Raw genomic sequence first — 23130 nt, 5'->3', positions numbered from 1 at the left:
GGAGGGGAAAACTCCCTCACATGGTACAACCCATGCAGAGGCTGCGCGCTGCAGTGTAAATGCGAAACGTGTGAAGTGTCATTTAATAGAAGATAGACTCACTAACGTGACAAATGTAAAAAATAAATAAAACTCGACCGGCCCAAGAGTGAAGCGGCCCACCGGGAATCCTCCCGGTTCTCCCGATTACCCACTCCGGGCCTGGTTGTTAAGACCAGGCATGTGCTTGAGCACTTGCCCCTTAACCCCTGGATGACCAAAGTGCCCTTTTTGTCAAGGCATTTTTCATAAACTATTTTTGCTGAACTATAAACACTAAGTCAGATTGAACTTTTACTTTAAAACTCTCCACTCAAATCCCTACATTACTCAGTGCTTACACAATCTGGTCATATGGAAATCAGTAGCATTCAATACTGTTCACAAAAATAAATCAGCACAGCTTAGGCTCAATTAGCAAACAATTACCAAGGTGGAAACAGTCAAAATTGAAAATACATCAATCAGATCCTTCAAAAGGTAGATAAAAGGGCCTGAATCAGTTTACCGAGCTTTGGAACAATGGATCTACGGAGAAATTAAGGAATAGGTCGAGGAGGAGAGAGAGAAAGAGGAGGAGGCAGAGGAGGAGGGAAAGAAGGAGGACGTGGTGACGGAGGAGGAAGAGGACATGGTGAAGGAGGAGGGAGAGGACATGATGAAGAAATAGAAAGGAGGAGGAAGTGGTGAAAGAGAGACGAAGGGCAAGGAGACAAGCAGTCGCAGATGAAATTCGAGCCACTCTAGCTGACCATGTCCTTGTCTATGGTATGACTATGAGGGAGGCTGAGCAACGAGTACAGCCTTATTTGAGTTGCTTCACTGTTGCCTCAATCTTCAGAGCCTTCAGGGAGGAAAACAGAGAGGTGTACTTACAGTAAGACTGCTCTGTACAGTAACTTTAGTGTGCATACACTGATGGACTATGCTACTGTAATAAAGAAATGCATAAAATTGCCTTGCATAAAGATCGACATATCAGTAGATGAATGCCAGAGGTGGATCATGCAAGAGGGTTTTACTCTCGCTGTTTGGCTAGGACTAATATAGCCTGTGATGTGGGTGAGATTCTCTAGCCTGACCCAGAACAAAGTCGGGATGTTGAGGAGGAATATTTTTTATTATTACGGTTTTTACCAATTGCTTACACACGTTTTAAAAAAAAAGTCTCCGTTTCTTCAAAACTCTACACACAATTCTCAAAACTGCACACACAAAATGCAAAGTATCTAATATCTCCTTCAAAATGCAACACTGCATTCAAAATGCCACAAACACTTGTCAGAATGAAGCATTTGCATCAAATGGCAATCACTTCTCTCATAATAATACATTTTTGGATATACCATGTAATCACTGCTGTTCAAAATCTAAAGCTCTTTGGTCTTTCATTGCCTTATATCTACATTTCAATACAATGTTCTACAGTGAAAGTAATCTGCTGAGAGGGGTAACAACAATGGAAACGCCAATGTAATGTAGAAACAGAAAATATTTATATTAGGCCAAATATTACTGTTGTATACATTAGCATTCAACAAAACTATAAACATGTAAACCAAACGTATATTCTTTACAGTAGAATACAGTAAATTGTGTGGGGTCCTGGTCCTGGATCTGGCAAGCGGGGGTGGGGTGCAGATTGCCAAAACAGGTATCTGACCTTTGACCTATTTATAGGCCTATCTATACTACTGTAAAGTAAAGCAGTGATTAGTAAGTGATCAGTAAAGCATTTAGTGTTTGCACATGTGAGGAGTGTGTCTGTGTGACCTGGTGAATGAGTGTAGCATTTTGATTGGTTGTGTTTGAAAAAAGGAAAGCAAGTGACTTCCTCGTAGATCTTTGTGTTTTAGGTAGAGAATTGTGTGTAGTGTTTTGAAAAAAGTGTTTTATGCAATAGACCTTTCTCACAGTAACCGGAAATACGTAATCGTCGTGTAAGCGGAGTTCCTGTCAAGCGTCAACACACTAGAACAGGGGTTTTCAAACTTTTTGTGTGTGTGGACCACTATTTGTAATCAAGAATTTTCGCGGACCACCTCATAATACTTATTATAAAATATGTCTACACAAAGTCCTGAATTAATCTAAATAGTCTTACTAGCACTAAAACTATAACTGGTCATCACATCAGTACAACAGGTTTCTTAACCTTATATCATAATTATTTATATACATATTCTTAGTGTTGGGAAAGTTCACTTTCTACATGAACTAGTTTAGTTCACAGTTCATATTTGAAAATGTTAAACTAGGTCACAGTTCCAAAAAGAACTAATTTATAGTTATTTTTTCCCATATTATTTTTTTTAAATGATTGCCATTATAGCCCATATAGAAGCACCACAGACAGCAATTATTTGATCAGTTTTTACACTGAAGTTAAATGCGTCAGATTTCATCTTCATGTCCAACTTTAAATCCTTATCCAACCAGGGTTTACATTAGCATTGACTGTCTTTTAATTTTTGTATTTGCTTACACATACCTTGAAAGGCTAGCCGGGTGGGGGTCGCACCCCGGGCGAGAAGCGCTGCGAGGCATTGCGTGTATGACAACTCGCAGGTATTGCACACCACACGTGCACGTTAAATAGCGCGAGCTTAGTCAAAGTCTATTTCAAGATCCGGAATATGCGTTAGCAGCCTATGTTAATCGTTAACGGTTTAGGACAAATATAATGATATTTAATGTTAAACTATTTGAGTTGCGCGGCAGGAATTTCAGCAGCGTCTGTGTTGTTGTGATGACGCATGCAGCGTGACTGGTGAACACCGAGTGGTGGCGGTGTTGCCAGATTGGGTGTTTTTTCCGCTACACATTAAGGCCTGTTTACAGTGTGTTTTAGTCGGGTTTTCGCCTGGAAGAATATACAAATCTGGCACCCTATTGAACGACGTTAAACTGAGAGAGCGTGCCGTTCACAGGCACCAGAATAAACAAGTTCACAGTAACGTTTATTAGGCAGCAGTACACGTTCGCCCAAAATATAAACGAGTTTGTATATTAAAATTTACATATTCTTATTTTGCCTTTTCACGGACCACCTGCAGTACCCTCACGGACCACTAGTGGTCCGCGGACCACAGTTTGGGAATGGCTGCACTAGAAAAACATAAACCCGGGCAAGTTTAAAATGGATCAAAGAGTCTACAAAACTTCGTTAACGGATTTGCCAAATATTACATTTGCTGATGTGACACGACTAATGGAGGAAAACTTTTTCCATGAAGAATTTGTCCATAAATTTCTAGGTAAGTAGAGAGCGAGTATAACTGTTACTGAACTGTTAACTAAAACGACACATTTTAAGTCTCGCCGGATAGCCTGAATCTACTTCTGTATAACTTCACCATCAACAGGCAATTGATGGAACAGATACGGCTTTTTACATTGCCTTGACTGCGGAGGAAGTAGATTTCCGCGACGATTCCGTATTTCCGGTCATAAATACGGAAGTTGTGAGAAAGGTCTATTAAAAACTGAGTCAAAGGCTGAGAAATAGCTTATGGTTTTGAAGATTTGGCATGTAGTTTTACACTTTGAGTGAGAGCTTACAAAATTGTGTGACATGAAAAGATTTTGTGTGTAAGCAATCGTAAAAAACTGTATTTACAGTTGTGCTGTGTAGCACATGAATGAATACAAATTTGCTAATGTATACATTGATTGTGTCTTTTTTGGTCATGTGAAAAGGTTTTTGAGGGGGAGAACCACAAGCAACTTACCAGTTTTGGATATATTGTTTTGATTTTATTGCACCAGTGTGTAATACTATGTTGTAGCGTGTGTGTTTTTGAAAGCTTGTGTGTGTTGTCTGAGGGAAAAGTTTGGTTTTTCAGTAAGAGTGAATGGTTTTGAGTGTAGAGCTTCATTTTGACCTGAAAATTTGGTGTTTGGAGTATTGGGTGAGATGTTATGAAATTGTGTTTACTGTTTTGAGAATATGAGGCATAGTTTCAAGAAATGTGTTTAAGCAACTGAGAAAAAACTGTAATATGTACCATTTTGGTTCAGGTATGTATACATTTGGTAACAACATGTACCTTTGAAGTTATTTGAACACATTAGTTGCAAAGGTGTACGCTGCAGTGACAGCTATAGGGGCCATTTTTTCTGACAGTGTAACATATGAGCTCCAGGAACTACAAGGTCAACAAGAAGAGCTTTACTGTAGTTTACTACTAAAAATACAGACGCAGAGTAAGTGTTTTGAGACTTGAGCTCTCATAACTTCAAAGTTTGTGATAATTCACTTGAATTCAAACCCACCAATGATATGTCAGCTGTGAATCCTGATAAGAGCTTAATATCCACAATGACCATGTTAGTAGTTTCCTGTGGACCATTATATCTGAAAAAATAAATAAATAACTTAAGGGGTTGGTTTCTTGAATACTCCATGTAATCACAAAATATTTATACTGTTCATATTGTCTGTTTTGCTTTTATAAAAAAGATCAGTTAAACATTTATACTGTAGGTTAAACATGGGTTAACTCAAACTCATTTTGTGTTTAAAGGACTTTGCTTTTCAGAAGCATTTGTTAGACATATCATTAACATATTTTTATATTTTCCTAATATTTCCTACGTGACAGTGAAGTTCAATTTTTTTTGTTGTGCAAATGATTTCTTGCAATCAGCCTCAAGCGTAGCTTCAACGGTCAATGTTTTATCTTCACTGGGAGTGGGAATGTTGTAAAACAGAGCCATCTGAGAGAAAGAAATAAAGAATCAATACAAACACAAACTAATTCATAAATCATCACACATACAGTTTGTTAAACCACAGAGATATGCCAAGTGTTTTTATTAATGCTAAGATATACCAGGAGTTTCTGACCTGCACAGACACACAGGTCGAGCCTTTCACTTCAATACTGTATTTGCCAGGAACATTGGTCAGTTTCTTCTCCTGATACAGTAACTTGTTGTCCTGATTCACATCAAAGTTGTGAGAGTCTCCTGCTGACTGAACCGTCACTGTACTGAAACCATCAGAGCTGAAGACTTTGGTGGCGTACAAAGACAAAGCCTGAAGAGCCACAACTGTGTCCTGATAACATCACAGCATCATCATTACAACATGGAAATGCATTCTGGGTAATAAAATAAACACAGATGATCACTAAGATTACTTCATTTTCATTAGTATGATTAACCTGTGTAGATGAGAATCCTCCATAGAAGTTCTGCTGCTTGACAAGCCAGCTGACGATCCTGTTAGCATAACCCAGCTCAACTGTAGTGACTGAATCTGAAGTGAGAACAGCTAGCAGAACATATGAGCTGATCTCCACTGACAGAGAACCAGAATCATCAACAGATCCTGACTGAGACCAATGAAGCTGAGACCCTTTAGGATCAAAGACATGTCAATAAACGACAGATAAAACAACAGATATTGTTGACATTCAAGAATACATGAATGTCTTTACCTTCTGAAATGGCAAGATTTTCCAGTTCCTTTAAAAGCTGCTGCCTGGTGTCCGTGTCATTCGCCAGACTGAAAGTGTAGGCAAGCAGCGCAGTGCTGTAAGTGTTTTTAAGATTCCCAATGATGGACCTCAAACAGGACAAACCTTGAGCGACCACAGGATCCTGTAACAGGATGTGAGTTTCATTCATCTAATAGTTAAGCAATATCGCTCGACCAGGAATGTGATATAGCTCTTTATACAACAGTCCTTTCTTATTCTCAAATTTGATTGGCTAAGAGCCCTTCCCAGCTGTGAGATATTCTACGAATAACATAACAGTACTAAAACAACATTGGAGGGATTTTAAAAGCCTCTTTGTTAATATTTCTTAATATTACAGTTTCTTTTAAGATAAGTTCAGGTGATGATGTATAATATTCCAATCTGCAGTCGATTAGTAAAGATAGCACCGACGTGAGATCCAGTGGCACCAGGAGGCGTCAGTATTCGCTTAGCCCACTGACCACCGCCTTTGAAAATCAGGTTATGGATTTGAATGTTTTATGTTTTTATAACCTTAAGATGCTATGTGAAAGTTTGTAACAGAAAATAGGGGTTTTGATCTTGTCACTTTTTTGGTATAGAAAACACGTTTTTGGAACCAAACTCTTCATTTATATATTTTTGATTTTCTATTTAATCTTAACGCGGTACGAGCACTCGTTTTATTACTGGATCAGTGGTGATAGTCACGTTGTGTGAAAATAAATAATCAAGCGTCCCAATGTAAGAGCCAATATCCTTGCAGTTCCAAACAGCATTTTTGCATCATTTTAAGATCACCTTGGGGAGACAGATGCTCCAGACAAAGAGAAAATGATTGGTTTTATTGCTTTATTCGTCAAGTGTATTCAAATCGTCCACACGATGTGAAATTATTGTGGTACTTCCTCGAAAGTTTACATCCAAGAGCTCTGATCTTTAAAGGGATTAGGACATAGGAATAATCGATATAAAAACTGTTTTACGAGCTAGGTAACTTATTGAGACACACAGAAAGTGTTTTAAACAGCGTTTGAGCCCGTGGATGTGTGTGTGTGTCAGAGGTGGGTAGTAACGAATTACATTTACTTCGTTACATTTACTTGAGTACATTTTTTGGGTAACTAGTACTTTTAGAGTAAATTTAAGGATGGGTACTTGTTACTCTCACTCAAGTACAATTCTAGTGAAAAAAACTGTACTTTTATTTCGCTACATTCGGCAGCGTTACTGCGCTACTGTCAAATGGTAATAATTAATGAATATATATTTTTTTAATGTTTATAGGGGGCGTGTTTGAAAGTTTCACGAGACAGGCTGCGTCACCCTTTAGCGCGCGACCGCGCGTAGATGATAGGAGAAGCAGATGAGGGCTTGTGTGCGTTGTGTGAGATATCAGAGGCAGATCATGCGTGGCTTCAAGTTCGGTCTATGTTTTCACTCCAAGAGGTCAAAAAGAATAGTTTCGTAATGCGATGCATGCTTTGTTCACTAAATGAGCTGACATCTCAGCGTACAGGAATTCAAGATCCAACCTGAAGTGGTAAGTGTCACAGTAATGTCTATTTGAACACTATTAATGATCATTTCACACACTGTCCGAGTTTTTTTGCCATATGCATTCTTGTGCAAGCGATGACAAAACCTAGTGTAAGTTAAACCATACAAACAGCACGTTCACATCTGCACATTTCCATATTATTTCCCCACAACTAAACAAACTGAACAGCATAATGTAAGGACGTCTTGCATTTATACACAAATCCGGACACCTCACTAATGTGTAGAAAATACACTCAAATAAAAACGGGATTGTATTTTATTTAAATCCTTCCTAAAGAATGAATGAATAAAAATAAAATAATAAAGTATGTTTTTAAAGAAACATGTATTATTTATTATAATAAATGTAGAGTTGATTTGCACAAGCTATAAGTTCCATATGAAATTCTGAAATGATAATTTTTATTAAGCTTCTGTTTATGTTCAGTAATTGCACTTTAATGGCAATGAAAATAACCTATTCATATAAAAACATGATAACAGACACACACGTTCTTTTTTGTTTACTGTTTGCATGTTTAAAGGCAGACGCTGACAAGTTTGTGTTGTGAACATGAAAATAAATACAGAGTTAACCGCTAGAAAACATCTGTGTGTGTGTTTGAGATTTTTTCTCAAATGACACATTATTTGATGTTAATGTACCCATTGCAGGACTGAGATAGGCTGCTTTACTTATATATAAGCAGAACAATGAGACTTTTAAGGAGAAGTTTGTGAAAACCCTCCAAGTAGTCTGAAATTCAGTGCTTTTGCACTACTTCTCTATCAGAACGGAAGTAACGAGTGACTAACTACTTGAGTAGTTTTTTCATCTAATACTTTTTACTCTTACTCAAGTAAATAATTAGATTGATACTTTTACTTTTACATGAGTAAATTTTTGTATAAATACTTGTACTTTTACTTGAGTACAGATTTTGGGTACTCTACCCACCTCTGGTGTGTGTGACCATCTGCTCTGGTGGCTGCTTTTTCAAGTCAGAGATATGTCACGTGAGTGGTTCAAGTGTTAAAATGACCAGTAGGTGGGTGAATGATACCAGCGGTGAAGAGGTTACTGTGGTGTTATCAGAATATCACATAGCTGGGAAGAGCTCTTAGCCAATCAGATTTGAGAACCAGAAAGAACTGTTGTATAATTTATACTATGATGTCTGTTGATGTACTTACTGTGACTGGAGTTTCCAGTTCAAGTAATGATGTAGTGATGTAAGCAGTCATGGTTATATTATCATTTACTCCACCCTGTACAGACACAGAAACAAATAATGCGACATACTGAATTTATTAAATTGACTTTTGAACAATGTGAATTAGAATTCAGGCTTCTGTCAAAATGACTAGTGACCAACAATCTCCAGACAAATATCTTAATTTTAAAGAAAAATCTGGCCAATAAAATTAAAGATAGATTTAATAGGGTTTAATAGGGGTGGCACGGTTCATGAAAAAAATCCGAACCGGTCGGTTCGCTTGTCTCGGTTCGGAGTGCGTGTGTGTCGCACGGTTCAACGGTTCATGGCATACGCAATGTAGCCTCATGCCCTGTATGTGACCTCAGATAGCGTGTTTCCCTTTCGCGCGAAAGAAGAGGTGAATGGTTTGGAGAATAAGTAACTGCAGGTTATGTTACGTGTAGAAATGGCAAGTGGGAGAGAAAAGGAAGTCTGCCAGCAGTTGGAGGATGCGCCAGCGTCGTACAAGTTTGTGTGTGAAAACATTTTAATTTCATGTTACCTATGATGACTGCGGAAATAAAACAATAGATAGAACTGCAGTCTATGGGTTGAATGTGTTCGAACAGCCCCAGGAGATCGCCTTCTCTCCGACCATTTACCTAATCTGAGGTACTGAACACATTTGACTTCTTTTCGTATTCAGCGCTATTTTTAGCCTTTCATTGATAAAACGAAAGCGGCTGATTTCCGCGTAGTTTCATTTTGCTAGCGTGTGAAAGTTGCACGATCTTATTTCATAAATTGCCCCTCAAAGTAATCAGGACAGAAGTAGTCAAACGTGGACAAAAGAGACGGATGTAAATATTACAGGTGTAAACGTTATGTTTCTCTCTCGTGCACATATTCTCTCTGCAGTATATAAGCAGCCTCTCAGTGATAAATCTAAGAGCTACACTGAAGTTGACATTTTGATAAATGCAAGTTATCTTTGTGTGCTAAAAATGCACACACAGTTCATGTAGATGCAATACACATTCTCTTTTTTGCCAAATAAATGAAAAGCATGTTGAAATCATCAATGTCTTCCCTCTTACTCTATCAAAATCTCATCTGGCTTTCCTCAGGGATGGTCCCAATAATGTGCTTAAAGTCAAATTCAGTTTGTGCATGATTACATGATATAACTTTTTGTAATACTGTATCCTAAATTATGGATAATTAATACATTAATAAGATAATAAATTTCTGGAGTGTTAAAAATCAAAAGAAAAAATAACAACAAGAACCGTACTGAACCGAGAACCGTGACCATAGAACCGTGATACGAACCGAACCGAGGGTTTTGTGAACCGTGCCACCCCTAGTGTTAACACACTTAGAAACTGCAAGCATAACTAAATAAACTTTTCAAGCCAAAAAAAATAATAATATTTTAACTTTTTACAAATTATGAGTGACTTTCGGGAGCGACTACCAATGAAAACGAAGCAGTGGCGTTCACATCATGTCTCTCATCAGTTACTGCAGTGGACGGTAGGCTACTCATTTGTTTATTATAACCAGAATTAAAAACGCCTTCTTTTGACATCATTGAAAGAGACGAATGACACACAACGAGAAAGTCACTGGTAATGTGTATGCAGCTTTACCCATAACGTACCTTCATTCTGTTGTGGAACAACTTTCCTTGTTGAATAAAACAACCATCTGTACTCCGACTTCTTATTAACCAATACTTTGCACTTTTAATAACATCTGGATCAATGTATATGTACTTCTGTGCTTTGCCAAAAGACCTCAGGACAAAAGATGTCAACCTGGAGGTTTGGAAATTGGAGATTTATCAGTTTTTGATCAATAGTCTTGATCACTGTAATATATTTTAGAGAAATATGAAAATGAAATATTCACCATGTATTCTCTTCACCATTGCCGAATGTACTGTATCCACCACTGTCATGTCTGTAGTTCAGCTGTCTCTGATATCCTGTTTAGTTTGACAGTGATTGAACAGTGATTTTTTTCTTACACAACATTTTGATGCAAGCATGAATCAAATCCATGATTTGTTTTTTCTTACCACTCTTCAGGAAGCCTGTGGCTCTCTCTCTGATGGCTGAAGTGAGTTGCTTTGTGTTTTCCAGATACTGTAAAATGTAAATATTGGGAGAAAGAACAGCAATGTTTTGTTCTCCACAGCCGTACGGCATTCGTAATAATCCATGAAGATTCTGCAGTGCACGACCCAAAATGTCTCCTACAACAGAAATGTAATTAATTTATATTTTATTTTAAATTAAATGACACAAATGTAACGTCTAATTTCTGTTTGTGTATCTAAAGTAAATGTTACCAATGACTGAAACTGAAGATCTTGCTGATCCCTCTATCACATCTTTAGGAAGCGTCAGATCCAGCTCTTCTGAAAGACTGTTACCTTTAAAACAGAAAAATGAAAACATGTCAATGATCAGTAAAACAACACTAATAATGTTTATCTCAGAAATAGTTTGTTCACTTCTAAAAGTAAAAAGCTGATTTTGAGCCTAACTTTGGGGAAGGATGGATGCACTTTGGGCACCATTTACTACAATTATATAGACTGGAAGATCCAGGACATTAAAGAAGATAACATACACCCATGGGGTTTGGGTGAGAAAATCATCATTACTAGTTTAATGTTCAACATTAATGGTCATTATATAAATTAATAACATTCAGAAAATTTAATTGTAAGAATTTAGTTAATATAACAACCAACTATCTGCATTGGCATCGGTATCGGTGGATATCAGTCTAAAAAAAATCGGTATCTGTGAAAAATGTAATGCCGGTTCATCTCTAATAAAGAGGCAACTAGCAAGATTAATTTGGGCCTTGGACTGAAAAAACAACTCCAGACAAATATTTGCAGACAAACCCTTTGGACACAGTAACCAGCTGTGGGTCTCCGTTTTTTCAATTCCTTCAGCCTACAACAGAAAATAATAAAATGTATATATTTTAAAGGAATAGTTCACTAAAATATAAAAACTTCTTATACCATGGTCTGTTTAAATACTCGATTCTGATTGGCTGGAAAGTGTGCATTAAAACCGTTTAATGCAAAGGTAGTTCCAGTCAGTTTGATTACAGTTTGAAATGAATCCACTACTATAAACATTGGTAACCATAGTAACACAGTTACACTTGGAGAGAGAGAGAGAGAGAGTGAGCGAGAGAGAGAAACGTAAGTGCGTCTCTCTTGAAAGTGCAGGTTTTATTTCATACTTTACATAAATAAATAAATGACATGATTATTTCAAATAAAGATTGCCTTGTCACTGTCAGTGTTGCCTGTCATTCATAAATTATTTTAATAAATCAATTAAAGAATCATTAAGTTAGCTATATGCTTAAGCAAATGCGTTTCCAGCATTGAAGGACATTCGGGGCTTAGCCCAGACCATATTAAATACAGGGATCACTCAAAGAGTGTATAAAGTGTATAATAAGAATATTAACGTGATCTGTAGCATTTAAAAGTGTACTCACCTAATCGCGGCGGGTCGTAGAAGTAAAATGTCATAAGAATTTTAATCTTTCCTCTCAAGTAGATTTTTGCACGCGAGTTTTACTCAGACATGACCTGAATGAGCTGATGATGTTACAGAACCGCAAAAATTTGATTATTAAACTGCTGCGCCGAAGGAATAACGATCAAGTGATAAATAAACCTACAATACTGTATAACCTTCTTATTTATGTTCCATACAGAACGTCTTAAACATAATATAAACAGAACATCTAAAACTAAATATAAACGTATTGCTGCTGGAGACTTGCCATTGGCTGTTGTAATTGAATAAATAATGAGGTCAGTTTAAGAAAAGATTACAGGGGCTATTTTGGGGATGTTTTTATAAATATTATTTTGTTTCATGGTATTATGTTTTATATTATTACGTTTAATGTAATAATACGTTAAATTATCTGATTTAAATATTAAAGAAACTTTTTCAAGTTACCGTTGTAGAGATCAGTGGTTCCATTCCAGTAGCTAAATAGTCCTCTTGTTAGCTCCTCTCCTACCTTTTGCATATTCAACAGAGTGGGAGAAACGGAACCGACAGCAAAGAAATGTATTCTATAGGCTAGATTTTTTTAAGACATAGCCCTATGTCTATTTCTAACAGACTATATGCAGTAAAGCCAAAGCACAATGAAATAAGACAACTTGATTTAAAAGGTTTACATAGGCTATTGTCCGGTTTCATATTTGTCAGTCAACTTTTCAAAATACATTCGGGGCTAATCTCAAAACATTTGGGGCTGAAACCCCAGGAAAATCGCCTCGCGACACCCCTGTGCTTAAGCAACGAGGGGATAGACTTTAAAGAAGAGACGCACACAGCTACAGGTAACTGGCGCACGCATCTCTCTCTATCTCTCTCTCGTTCCCTCGGGTTCTCTTTCAGTTCTCTGTCTCTCTCTTTTAATGATGAATTTAAATAAATGTGATAATTCATTTAAATAAAAGCAATACAATGGCACTACTTTGGACGGAGTGCAAGCCTTAACTTAAGAAAATGACCGTCATTTCTACCCGTCTGTTAAAAAATAACACTGTAAACATTAATTACAGCTTTAACTTGGCAAATAACCAAGGTATAAGCGGGATAATCCACGGCTAGCCATGCATTATAGGGTTTGAAATGCACTTCGGGTGGTTCTTAGCCTCTACATTACGTCGTGCATTAAAACACTTTAATGCATGGCTAGCCGTGGATTATCCCTTACATATACTCACTCTTATGCGATTAAATTTGTTGAAGCTTCCAACTAAATCACATGACTCCAATGGGTGAATATACTGTATGTGTTTTCCAAAACATTACAATATGTTCGTAAAATAAAACAATTAATAGAAAACATGTGTCACTCTAAAATACATACAGTATATTAACCTACTGGAGTCATGTGGATTTCTTTTAATGATGGATGAATTTTTGGAGCTTTGGCTTCAGAGTACAATATAAAAAGATAATATAACTGCATTTTATGTATCTGGTGGTACCCATATATGTGACCAGTCACGGAAAGTAGGGACACAAGTCGGATCTGGGGCATTTTGAGATTCTGAAAGTGCAAAGATGTGTAACACATGGAAATCTGATAAGATTTGGAGAAGTTGTGGCCATTTGAATGTAACACATTCAAGAAACAGAAAGCCGAGAAAATAGAAACGGAAAGTTAGACTTTTCTCCTGCCGGGAGAGACATTAGGGATCATTTACATATCATTTAGCTAAGCCAAACCCCCTGTAAAGCCGTTTTGAGATACAGATGTTCTAGCATCATGTGTAGTATTTTGTGACAGAAGTCTGGATGACAACATGCACAAATAAACAGGACTTTTTACCTTTGTGTTGATCACAAGTCGAATCCAGTTTCAGATGTGTGAATCATCCAATGACCATTTTTGTCCACAAATGCGTGTAATCCATGAAATATAGATATGTAGTCTATTGTTTACATCAGATTTCGCTTGAACGTCTGGTAATAGAATATAATATACAATCTGTGACAATTCAGTGACGTGGCTGACGTACGACGCGGCCGACGGTTATCTGTTGCGCCCCAGCTTTTTTTGTGCGCCCGAGCTTCGTTTACAGTCTGGGGAGACGCACGCTGTAAATTTAAAAAAAAACTTAGCAAACATGTCTGAGGAACAGGTCAGCCACGTCACTACAGTCTCGGGACTTCACGCGGTTCACAACAGAACCGAAAGAGAAGACAATGCTGAATAAAGTTGTAATTCTTGCTATTTTGGACCAAAATGTATTTTTGATGCTTCAACACATTCTTACTGACCCACTGATGTCACATGGACTACTTTGATGATGATATTATTACCTTTCTGGACATGGAAACGTACATAGATTTTCAATGGAGGGACAGAAAGCTCTCGGACTAAATCTAACATTAAAACATCTCTTAAACTGTGTTCCGAAGATGAACGTAGGTCTTCTGAGTTTAGAACGACATGAGGGTGAGTCATTAATGACATTGTTTTCATTTTTGGGTGAACTATCCCTATAAAGTAGCCACACTGTTCCCTTTGGGGGTGGGGACAAAAACAGAAGCCGATTATACAGTATGTAAATAGACACAGACAATGACCCCCCCGCTGCACGCTAGAATCTCCAGAAAAACAAGCCCATTTCAACTGCAAAATGTACGCTTTTAAATATACAAAAACTGCTATCTCAAACATGGAGAGGCTTCTTCGTGATCTCAACTAACAGATTCTGCAATAAAAACGAAAATCGCAAATTTTAACAAAAAAACCCTCAAATCTCATTATCTCGAAAGTTGTGCTGCCAACTTGCGTCACTGGTTTCCGTGATGGGTCACATATACACCAGCAGTGTACATTTAACACTTGTGATTTTGCTGTGTGATGGCGGTGAGCTCACCTGTACAAGGAGACTTCGAGTAACTATGTCAATGCGTCCTCTCTCTGGCACGATCACAATCTCATTGTCACACACAGTCTGTGACTGCTCTGCCTCTGCACTCACTGTTATATTCAACACTCCTACAAAACAAACAACTCATGATCATCTCCACTGATGAAATACTTACAAAAACACAAGACACTGATTTAGATTAAACAAACTGACCAAGAACAGAAGGAGTGAGAATCCATTTAAAGGTTTTTCTTCCATTAGCACACAGACAGGATGAATACTGGTCATCATCAGAGGAGGCTTTAAGAGTGAAGTCTGAAGATGGAGCTGGAGTTACTTTAACCTGTCCATGAAAGATGAAGGATTACTTCAGATTTGATATGACAGAAATATGAGAAGATGTTCACAGAAATCTCACCATGATACATTTGGAAAGATAGTTGAAGACGGTGGCCTTCAGTTCAAAGATCTCCCCACGGATGATGGAGTAAGGCAGAGAAAGCTCCAGGAAGAAGGGCTGGAAAACTGTCAGCTGAGCAGGAGGAGCCAAACCCAAACCTTTGGAGGACAGACAGAAGGCATCCGTCTCCCAAGTGGTGATGGTGTCAGGAACCTTGACAGGAACCTGTGTTGATCCAGAGTCTCTGTGGTGGAATCACTACAATATTTCAGTCTGCTGTAAAGCTCAATAAAGCTAAATCAGTTACAGCACTGAACTAAAAGAACAGAAAACACCCAATAGGAATTTAAAACAGACTTTGTGTCCTATGCAATTACAGTATACAATATTACAAATACTGGGCATAAGGTAAAATTATACATTAATTTGTTCTAGCATGATTTCAATAGAATTGATTATTCACATGAGTGAAAACACACATTATTCACTAACCCAACTTCAGCAAGTTGCCAGATCCATGTTTCTGGAAAGACGGTCCGAACCGTCATTGACTGCGTTTTTGGTGGTCCACTATGACCTAATGAATTCATAGTTACTGGAACCCGACCATGTTTAGGATGCATCCCTAAACGAATAAAAAACACATGTTGTGTGTTAAAGTAGCCTGGTAATACCATCCTCTGCTATTTTGCTTCGCTTCATAGACAGAGTCTGCCTGGGCATAATTGACAATCGTTTTCCTTCTCGTGGGAGGGGCTTGTCTGAAGTTTAAAATCATTGGTCTAAACGTAAGCCAATCACATAACGTTTGGACATGATGTGTGTTATGCGCCGACTCAGCTGCATCGAATTTCTGCAGTAAAACACACGTATGATGTAAAAACAAACCCATCGAGCGAAATACCAGAGTTAACATGGTTATGAACGACTTTTGCAGATTATGTAAAGTAAATCGGGCCAGAGCTAGAACACGATCCTTACGGTGTCTTTCCACTCACGTCTAAGTGGAGGAACGCCCCTCTCTCCGCTCAAACTCTTCGACCAGACAGCCATAACCATATGTAAATTAAATCTTCCTACCTTATTTTCTGGTTAATCAGGAACGTCACCAAAGAATGCCCACGCGTCCTCCACCATTAACTGTGAACATCGAAATTCCCTTCCATGATTTCTCAATCGTTGTGCACGTCAAGCTGTGCTGCACACAGTTTCTCGCTGACGATCGGTAATAGTTAATAAAATAAACTTTTACCAAAACCTGTCTGGAGTAGGGCAACAACATAATGTCCATTCAAAATGTTTAACAAACACTCTTCTTGTTCGGCTTAAGTTGGCAAGTGCCGGTTCTCCACAACAGAGCAAATAGCTTTCTGTGCCTCCATGTCCACAAACAACAACCGTACATTCGCGCTTAGCGTCTACGTCACGGCTCTCAGCCCGCCCTCTGTTTGTTGATTGGACCGGCGTTTTGAGACCGGAGGAAAGCGGTTAGAATGGGAGGTATCTCAGACTGAGTACAGAAGCGTAATGAAATTTAGCGGAAGTACAAAGTCTGACGTAGTCAGGCTAGTGTTAAAGGGGACAGAGAATGAAAAAACATTTTACCTTGTCTTTGTTGAATAATGGTAGTGTACCTGCATATAACGAACATACAAAAAGTGCTAGACATGCTTAACATCTCAGTCTCTTAGAAATTCCTCTTTTAAAAATGTCAGCCAGAAAACTAGCCTGGCTCCGGCCTCCTACGTGCTTCTGCTTAATTTTCATTTTGCTTCAGCAGAACGTCTGGGACTGCTCTGTAGAGTTTCGTTTTCTCCTGCAAAAATCTGCAGGTCGAATAAGCGAACAGAGGGGGGTGGCTAAAAATGATGACGTTGAGGTTGTGCGTCAGTTTGAGTTGAAGTTCAGTAATGGCAGCGGAGAAAGACGTGAGAAAAGCTATTCGGTCCGTTGTTGCAAAGCTTCCAAATATACAGAAGTTAAAGCCGGAGCAAGAACCAGGTTTGCTAAGTTTTGTTGGTCTGATTATTCGTACTTGTTGTTTCCGTCCGTTTTCGGCGCATGATATACGTCACGACCACACGTTAGCGACTGTATGGCAGAACCTGAGTGACTCAGATCCAATAGTTTTAAACTTCAACAGAGGACCCTCCTTAACGGAAGTAACGCTTTGCAATGAAGCGTGGCCAGACTCTTTGTCCATATGAAATGAATGTACAAGAGTCTGGTTGGACCAGGCTACCAGAAAACGGCCCAATCTGAAAAACTGCGTATGACATCACAGGCATCTCACTGCCCCTCCACTTTAAAATAATTGGCTACATTTTTTGAGTGGCAGCAAAGTCAGCCAAATAGGTGCAAAACCACTTGTTTAAGATCCCCCACCCTAATAGAGCTATCTGAGAGAGGATTTTAGGAAGCTTCTAAGGCATTACAGACCCAAACAAAATTTTTTTGTCTACATGTTAAATCACAGAGCAAGGATAAATACCCCGTTCAATCATTCTATGTCACCTTTAAAAGATCTCACTGGGATTATATATCAAAACAGGACAAAGCAATTTATACAAGTGACTTGACATCAAGTTAGACATTGATATTACAAGTATGATCACAGTCATGATCTTGAAATTTCTGGTGTCCAGCTACAGTAAAAATAACATTAAAATAAAACATTAAAACATTTATATGTATTATAAAATGTATTTATAATACATAATTTTATGTGGAATGTAAATGGGTTAGATAGTTTTTGTCAGGGGCGGAGTGGCAATCGGGAGAGTCGGGACTTTTCCCGGTGGGCCGGTAGTGTTTTAAGGCCGCGAAGGCCGGTCTGATAATAGCCGTGCTTTCAGTCTTTAGTCGTGCACTCCGGCCACACTAAAAACTATTTATCATATATTTAATATGCTTCAGCGCTCAAAATGTATCTGGCCGCACCGCTCTATCAAGCCCGTCTCCCCTGGAGTTCTATCAGCCAATCAAAAAAAAAGAAAAGAAAGAGGCTTCACAATAGCCAATCAGAAAATAGCACTGTTGTATCTGGGTAAGATTTAACGCAACAACCAATAAAAAAGCATAGCCTCGCACACCCATCGAGGAATGGAGCTCCGAGCATCACTTTGAGCAGCACAGAGTAGCCTAAGTCTGATCTCCTGTTTTAATGTTACAACAAATGCACAACTTTGACACAAACAATGACAACTTGACTGCTGTTAGAGAATGTTTCCCAGATAATCAGCATCAGTTTTTCATGAGTGTATGTAACTTAGCCAACAGTTTACAGCCTGTTCACTGACAACACCTGCTCAGAACATGTAAGTTGCGTTATATTTTCGTTATCACATGATGACTGACATTTTGTCACATAAAACATCTCTCTCCAAACAGGCTTAATAATTTTATAAGCAACTGCTTTTGCAACCATAGTAAGCTTAATCTTACCTAAAACTAGGGAACTGTTGTTGACTTTAAGATCTTTTAAATAATAGTTAATACACTTGGTATTTCATGTTGTTGTGCAGTCATTTTATTGTAATTTTAGATTTCAGCATTTGTGTATTTTTTTGACCATGGAGGGTCTGGTGGTCTATGAAATTTCCCGGTAGATTTTTGGGTCCCACTCCGCCCCTGGTTTTTGTTTTCGGCACAGGTTTGCGCGTATGATCTGCTCTGTGCTATTGTGTTGGACAGGAGCACCCTGTGTATGTGTGTGTGTGTGTGTGCGTGCGCATGTGTGTGTGTGTGTGTGTGTGTGTGTGTGTGTGTGTGTGTGTGTGTGTGTGTGTGTGTGTGTGTGTGTGTGCGTGTGCGTGCGCGTGCGTGTGCGTGTGCGTGTGCGTGTGCGTGTGCGTGTGCGTGTGTGTGTGTTTGATTGGACCAATAGCATCAAAATTTGATGCAAGGTTGAAGTGTAGGTTGTAGCGTACATGACAAACTGTAACTTCGGAATTAAATGCAAAATCGTGTCAGCATTTTGGGCCATACCAGTCCAGGTAATATACCTGTATATCCTTATACTTTAATATAGTCTTTCTTTAAACACAAAAGTTACTTTATATGTTTCTCAACTAAATCGCCTATAATGATAATCGCTATAATAGTGAATACTGTATAATTTTCACTCATATTATATCAGCCACTATTTCAAAACAAATTCCCTTCATATTTAAAGAAAATCATTATGAAAATCTGACTTTTTCCATGTTTAAGTGCTATAATTGGGTCCCCAGTGCTTCTATCAACCTAGAAAATGTGAAAAAGATCAACCCAGTAACTTAGTTTTGGTAAACCATTCTCTGTAAGCATGTGAAAAAAAAGGTCATTGTAATTTGGCTCCTATTGTGATGTCAGAATAGGACAATACCGCCCCCTTTATCTGCACGATCCAACCCCTGCACAGCCATTTAGTGCAGAGAGAAACAGAGAGAGAAAATAATTCACAGCACAATTGAGTTGCACTTGCAACAAACCACCATCATTGTGATCAGTGCAAACTTCATCCGCTCATTTGCATTTTAAATGACACACCCAAAAACGACACACTTTTGCTCAGGCCTACAAATTGGCAATTTTAACACGCTGTAATTAATTATCTGTGTGGTATTTTGAGCTAAAACTTCAATTACGCACTCTGGGGACACCAAAGATTTAGTTTACATTTAAAAAAAATCTCATAATATGTCCCCTTTAAACAACACAGAGCATAACAATATTTTATGTGCTGTGCCAATACCATGGTATTTGTGATAATTGAATGTCAGGCATTGAGGAATTTGAATATCCAGATTTGTTGCCATCTTCAGTCCCACTCTCTGTCAAACAGTAAAAATGCAAAATGTATGCAAATATACATTTTAAACAAAACAAGCGTTTAATTTATGCATGTAAATACCCTCCTGATTATTAATAACATTACTGTCAGTCATAACAGCCACTAGTTACCTTTAAGGTTTCATAGGCACCTTCTGTTTCCGAGACTTGACGGGGTCTCACATGCAAACACCCCTGTTCATCTTCAACATTGTAAGGATAATGTGAGACTGACTGCACTGGAAGCAGGTTGAAGATCTGTCATGGGAGCAAGATCCAACATTATCACTCTGATTTGTAACATTTTATCACAGAACACTTCTAGTCTGTGTGTGTCTAGTTTCAGCATCAGACTTTAATACAGAACTGGTTCTTGGATTAAGTGACGGAAGAACTTAAGATTCGAAAAAAAAAAATACTTTGTACCATGTTAAAGACATGGGAAAAAATATACATGTACTATACATCCACTTTAAAGCATCTACACCTTATCAGCATCCAGACGCTTTCCTGATTCCAAGATGAAAACACTTTTATCTACAGCACTGAGAGCACACAGTGAACCAGGCTGAGCTGACAGCTGTATTGTGTTTGCTTCACCTGGAACTGCTGTGGCAGGAGAAAACTGAAGAGACACCTGAAACAACATAATTGAGTATTGTGTCATTTTATATATAATGATTAAGAATATGTCAAATATGATGTCTTGCCTAGGATTTGTAAAAAACATTAAAGGAATAGTCTACTCATTTTCAATATTAAACTATGTTATTACCTTAACCAAGAAGAGTTGATACATCCCTCTATCATCTTAGTGCGTGCACGTAAGCGCTGGAGTGCGCTGCTACACTTCGATAGCATTTAGCTTAGCCCCATTCATTCAATGGTACCACTCAGAGATAAAGTTAAAAGTGACCAAACACATCAACGTTTTTCCTATTTAAGACGAGTAGTTTTACGAGCAAGTTTGATAATAAAACGTAGCGCTTTTCTAAGCGGATTTAAAAGAGGAACTATATTGTATGGCGGAACAGCACTTTTGGGAGTACTTGAACTCATAGATATCATATAGAAGACTAGATGCCCTATTGGCCGCTGGGGACTGAGAAATACGGCGGCCATCTTAAACCGGTCGTTCTCCTAGTTTCGTTGCATGGCAGCAGATAAGATGTCAGAGCACTGTGGAGCATTTTCCTGTTCTAATCGGCGGACGATCGCAAATAGAGCCCGGAGGATTATTTTCACAAGTACTTTTTAACATCGCGGTACTATTGGTTGTATTTTGTGAATAGAATATTACCAGAAAATTGAGAAAGAGCCAGCTTATTGATTTTACTGTACTGAAATCGTAGCCAGCTAACGTTCGCTAGGCTATGTTTACTGCACCAGCCGCTGTTCACCCTGCAAGGAGAGTGGGGTAAAGTAAAGTAATAATTACAAGAGTTTCTCTGTTGTGAGTATTGTGTAAAGCGCTATATAAATGTGTATTATTATTATTATTATTATTATAAGGTGCTGTGAGCTGCGTGATCCACCGAGCTTTAAAAAGCTGAGATGTCAACAGGAACAGAGGATGTTTTCCTTCGTAGGGAGGACATTGAGGAGACTCGGTTTGGAATCGACAACTATCAGTCTGACTCGTTGTCACTGGTTGTGTCTGTGTTTTTAAAAATAAGGCTCCACCATGTTGCCAAACTCACCTCTCTTTAACTACAGAAAGGGAGCACGGGAAAGAAGCTCTGGACAGGGGTGTGTGTGTGTGTGTGTGTGTGTGTGTGTGTGTGTGTGTGTGTGTGTGTGTGTGTGTGTGTGTGTGTGTGTGTGTGTGTGTGTGCGCGTGCGTGCGCGCGCGTGTGAGTGTGTGGGGGGGTTTACAAATCATTTTAAATTGTTTCTTCACCATATTAAAAAGTCTTATTTTATTGCAACTATCTGTTTCTGCATCTTTGTCATATTTATAGTGTGTGATTTATAAAATATCTTATGTCCTACACCACATATTTGATTTTGGACTCACTTTATATCTTATATCAGAATATTTTATTACTGTTTAGTGAATATTCATTCATTCCTACTATGAACATTAAGTGGCGCTGTCCACATTAGTGTTGGTAACACTAAGATTCTAAACCTAAATATTGACAAACTATATATTGTTGGAAAGCTCAAATAGTATAATTTTCATATTTCATTACCATTTGGGGAAAATTATGACACAGTGAGAGTCAGTTTCTAAAAATGTTACGGGCCCACAGGTAGGCCAAATTTGTTTTTGCATATAACACTAAAACCCTACTCTAAACCTAAAAAATCATGGCAAGCTATATATCATCGGAAAGCTCTCAGAATGTAGTTTTAATATTTCAAAATCTTTTTGCATGAATAATATTGCGGTGACAGTAATTTATTAGTTTGTGAGTATACAAGAGTACAAGAGTATGTGGCAAAATCTAGTGGCAGTTGTTGGTAAAACCATTAAAATTGTGACCCAAACATCATTTTTTTGTGATTTGGATCACAACTACTTGAGACATATTGCTTCATGTTAACATTATTTATTGTGTGAAACATTAACTTTTATGTAATTTTATTTATAAATTAATATGTTACTGCATAATTTGATATATTAAAATACAGGTAAACGGCTATAAAAGTATTTATATTTATTATTTTTACGTTCCAACTCATTTGTGAAAAACCCTAAATTGTCTTCTTTAAAACAAGACCAAGATTAGGTTTCTAGCCCAAAGAATCCCAGAGAAATATTCATTTAAAGATGTACATCACATTGTCACCCCCACTCAAACGGGATTTGCGGCACATAAGGGGTTAAAATACGCCGAACCATGTGTCCTATATCATAGCTCCATGAATGACCTTTGCAGCAAAAAAAAACCCGCGTGAAAATCTGTTCGGTATTCACTGAGATATGATTAATTAAATGCGCTGATAGCTCATTCCACCAGTCATACAGATTACACTGAGTGGAGCGGGTGACCGATCTAAGATGGCGGCCCCATATCTCACCGCGCCAGTAGGCAGTAGCGGTCGATAGGGCGTCTACCTATATGATGTCTATGCTTGAACTCGCCTGAAAAATCCACTCCCCTTCTCCCTCTCATAATGGGAGAGGGAGAGTGTTACTGCGCCGAGTCGAAGTACTCCCAAAAGTGCTGTTATATACAATATAGTTCCTCTTTTAACTACTCGTCTTAA

The 23130-nt window shown here is 38.2% G+C and overlaps 1 protein-coding gene and 1 long non-coding RNA gene across 5 annotated transcripts in view; one reads left to right on the top strand and one right to left on the bottom strand.

Moving 5' to 3' along the window:
* Positions 1-23130, bottom strand: part of LOC135771153 (alpha-2-macroglobulin-like) — a 163034-nt gene that overhangs the window by 80526 nt on the left and 59378 nt on the right. For 2 of the 4 annotated variants that reach the window (XM_065281250.1, XM_065281255.1), the window contains exons 14-31: positions 20402-20551; positions 20047-20172; positions 19838-19916; positions 15595-15727; positions 15121-15346; positions 14916-15045; positions 14709-14830; positions 11172-11223; positions 10605-10688; positions 10332-10508; positions 10163-10238; positions 9912-10068; positions 8244-8318; positions 5484-5646; positions 5208-5401; positions 4889-5101; positions 4637-4758; positions 4315-4396 (exon numbers count right to left, since the gene is read on the bottom strand). The exons of the other annotated variants lie outside the window; for them this stretch is intronic. In XM_065281250.1, coding sequence (XP_065137322.1) covers positions 4315-4396; positions 4637-4758; positions 4889-5101; positions 5208-5401; positions 5484-5646; positions 8244-8318; positions 9912-10068; positions 10163-10238; positions 10332-10508; positions 10605-10688; positions 11172-11223; positions 14709-14830; positions 14916-15045; positions 15121-15346; positions 15595-15727; positions 19838-19916; positions 20047-20172; positions 20402-20551 — 2361 coding nt within the window. The remainder of the gene's footprint in view (positions 1-4314; positions 4397-4636; positions 4759-4888; positions 5102-5207; positions 5402-5483; positions 5647-8243; positions 8319-9911; positions 10069-10162; positions 10239-10331; positions 10509-10604; positions 10689-11171; positions 11224-14708; positions 14831-14915; positions 15046-15120; positions 15347-15594; positions 15728-19837; positions 19917-20046; positions 20173-20401; positions 20552-23130) is intronic. 4 annotated transcript variants of the gene reach the window in all.
* Positions 20969-21910, top strand: LOC141282518 (uncharacterized). The gene is made up of 2 exons (XR_012337213.1): positions 20969-21331; positions 21427-21910. It is a non-coding gene; the product is annotated as an uncharacterized lncRNA (long non-coding RNA).

Source organism: Paramisgurnus dabryanus, chromosome 8, assembly GCF_030506205.2.
Source record: "Paramisgurnus dabryanus chromosome 8, PD_genome_1.1, whole genome shotgun sequence".
Classification (NCBI taxonomy): Eukaryota; Metazoa; Chordata; class Actinopteri; order Cypriniformes; family Cobitidae; genus Paramisgurnus; species Paramisgurnus dabryanus.
Note: the sequence above shows the minus strand (reverse complement) of the source record. Positions and strands in the feature narration are given on the sequence as shown.